The 1,468-nt window shown below is 37.2% G+C and overlaps 1 protein-coding gene across 1 annotated transcript in view; it reads right to left on the bottom strand.

The window, feature by feature from the left end:
* Positions 1-674, bottom strand: part of KCTD5 (potassium channel tetramerization domain containing 5) — a 30,678-nt gene extending 30,004 nt beyond the window's left edge. The window contains exon 1 of the mRNA XM_009320528.1: positions 636-674. Coding sequence (XP_009318803.1) covers positions 636-674 — 39 coding nt within the window. The remainder of the gene's footprint in view (positions 1-635) is intronic.
* Between the last annotated feature and the right edge of the window lie 794 nt (positions 675-1,468).

The following is a 1,468-nucleotide window of genomic DNA, read 5'->3' as shown; positions in this document are numbered from 1 at the left end:
TTTTCTAAAAGAAACATTTTTGGTTTATTGTAAGATAAGAATAATAAATTGCATTTCAAATGTGATCTAGACAGTTCAAAGGTGTGGCTACAGTTTGCACAGACATAACTGAACTAGCTTTAAGCTTGCTAGCTTGAATATTAACAGACTGTGCTGTCCCAGCTATGCTACTTCCTCTGCTAACTAGTTAGGTTTCTACAAGCTTTGAGCAAGTTTGAATCTTCACTGACACAACCAGTGTGGGTATTTTGAAGCCATTTCCCAAGTTTCTGGTGAATACCACAAATGCCAGACAAATCTATATTCTAATAAGGTCTCAGTTTTCTCTCTTGTAGATATATTTTATACAAACAGGTGTTAACGTTTACCAGAACAGCAGCTGAAACTCAGTTTTCCTCTCTATTCAGTATAGTCACATAACCTCGCATTTCAACCCCATAGGTGTTCCATACAAATTTTGCCACTCTTTGTAAGGATACTCAAAGCAAATGCTCCAGTCATCTGCGTATCCAACACAAAAGTGCTGATTAACCACATAGGTGTTTGTATCTTTACCCAGTTCTGGGTTTGCATTACATTATTCTCTCTATCAAGTTTTTCCTTCCTTGTCCGTAAGTCCTAGACTTTTTCCATACCTGCTCCTTTTTACAAGGATACCTTTTAAAAGACAACATTGCTGAGGTACAGTGAAGGCTGCATTTATTTACCACCACTCTCCCACACCAATGTTTAGTCCAAGTTACAAGTACCATGGAATTTTGGAGGAAGCCTAATAACTTGCTCTTAAATTTTCAATCACCTGGTTCAGCATACCAATGAAAAGTCAGTGTAGCTCACAATCATATTCCTTCCTCATTAAGAATTAACCCTAAAGCATATCTACAATCCAGCATTCGTGGAGACAGAAGACTCAAAATGCACATGTATTTTCAAAGAATTTGAAAAATATTGCCCAAAACATTTAAATGATGTATTCCAGTCTCAAACATTTCCACTTCAATCTCTATAGAGACCGAGGCTCAAAAGAATCACATTGAATACTTAGCCTGATCTTCGTTTAAAACATACATAGGACTCAATTTATTTACAGTGAAATTTAATCTTTAGAAAGCAGTGGTGAAACCTAACCATTTTGTGCAAGCCACTCCAATAACTAATTACTGTCGCTGTTAAAAATGTGTACTTTCTAGCCTGGACAACTATAGTTTCACAATTTACCAGCTGGATCTCACAATACCTTTGCTAGACTGAACAGGCTTCACTATTAGATTTCTCGTTTCCATGTATGTACTTCTGGACTGAGAAGTCACTCCTTAAACTCCTTGCCAAAAAACAGTTTTGCTCTTTGTAACCTTCCACCAAATCACATTTCATCTTGTGACTACCCTCTGAGTTCTCCAATTTTTGAAGTGACCTTGAATTGTGGATACCAGAATCAGGTACAGGATTCCCGCAGGACTCAAGAGTA

Source organism: Pygoscelis adeliae, unplaced genomic scaffold (assembly GCF_000699105.1).
Source record: "Pygoscelis adeliae isolate BGI_AS28 unplaced genomic scaffold, ASM69910v1 Scaffold173, whole genome shotgun sequence".
Classification (NCBI taxonomy): domain Eukaryota; kingdom Metazoa; phylum Chordata; class Aves; order Sphenisciformes; family Spheniscidae; genus Pygoscelis; species Pygoscelis adeliae.
Note: the sequence above shows the minus strand (reverse complement) of the source record. Positions and strands in the feature narration are given on the sequence as shown.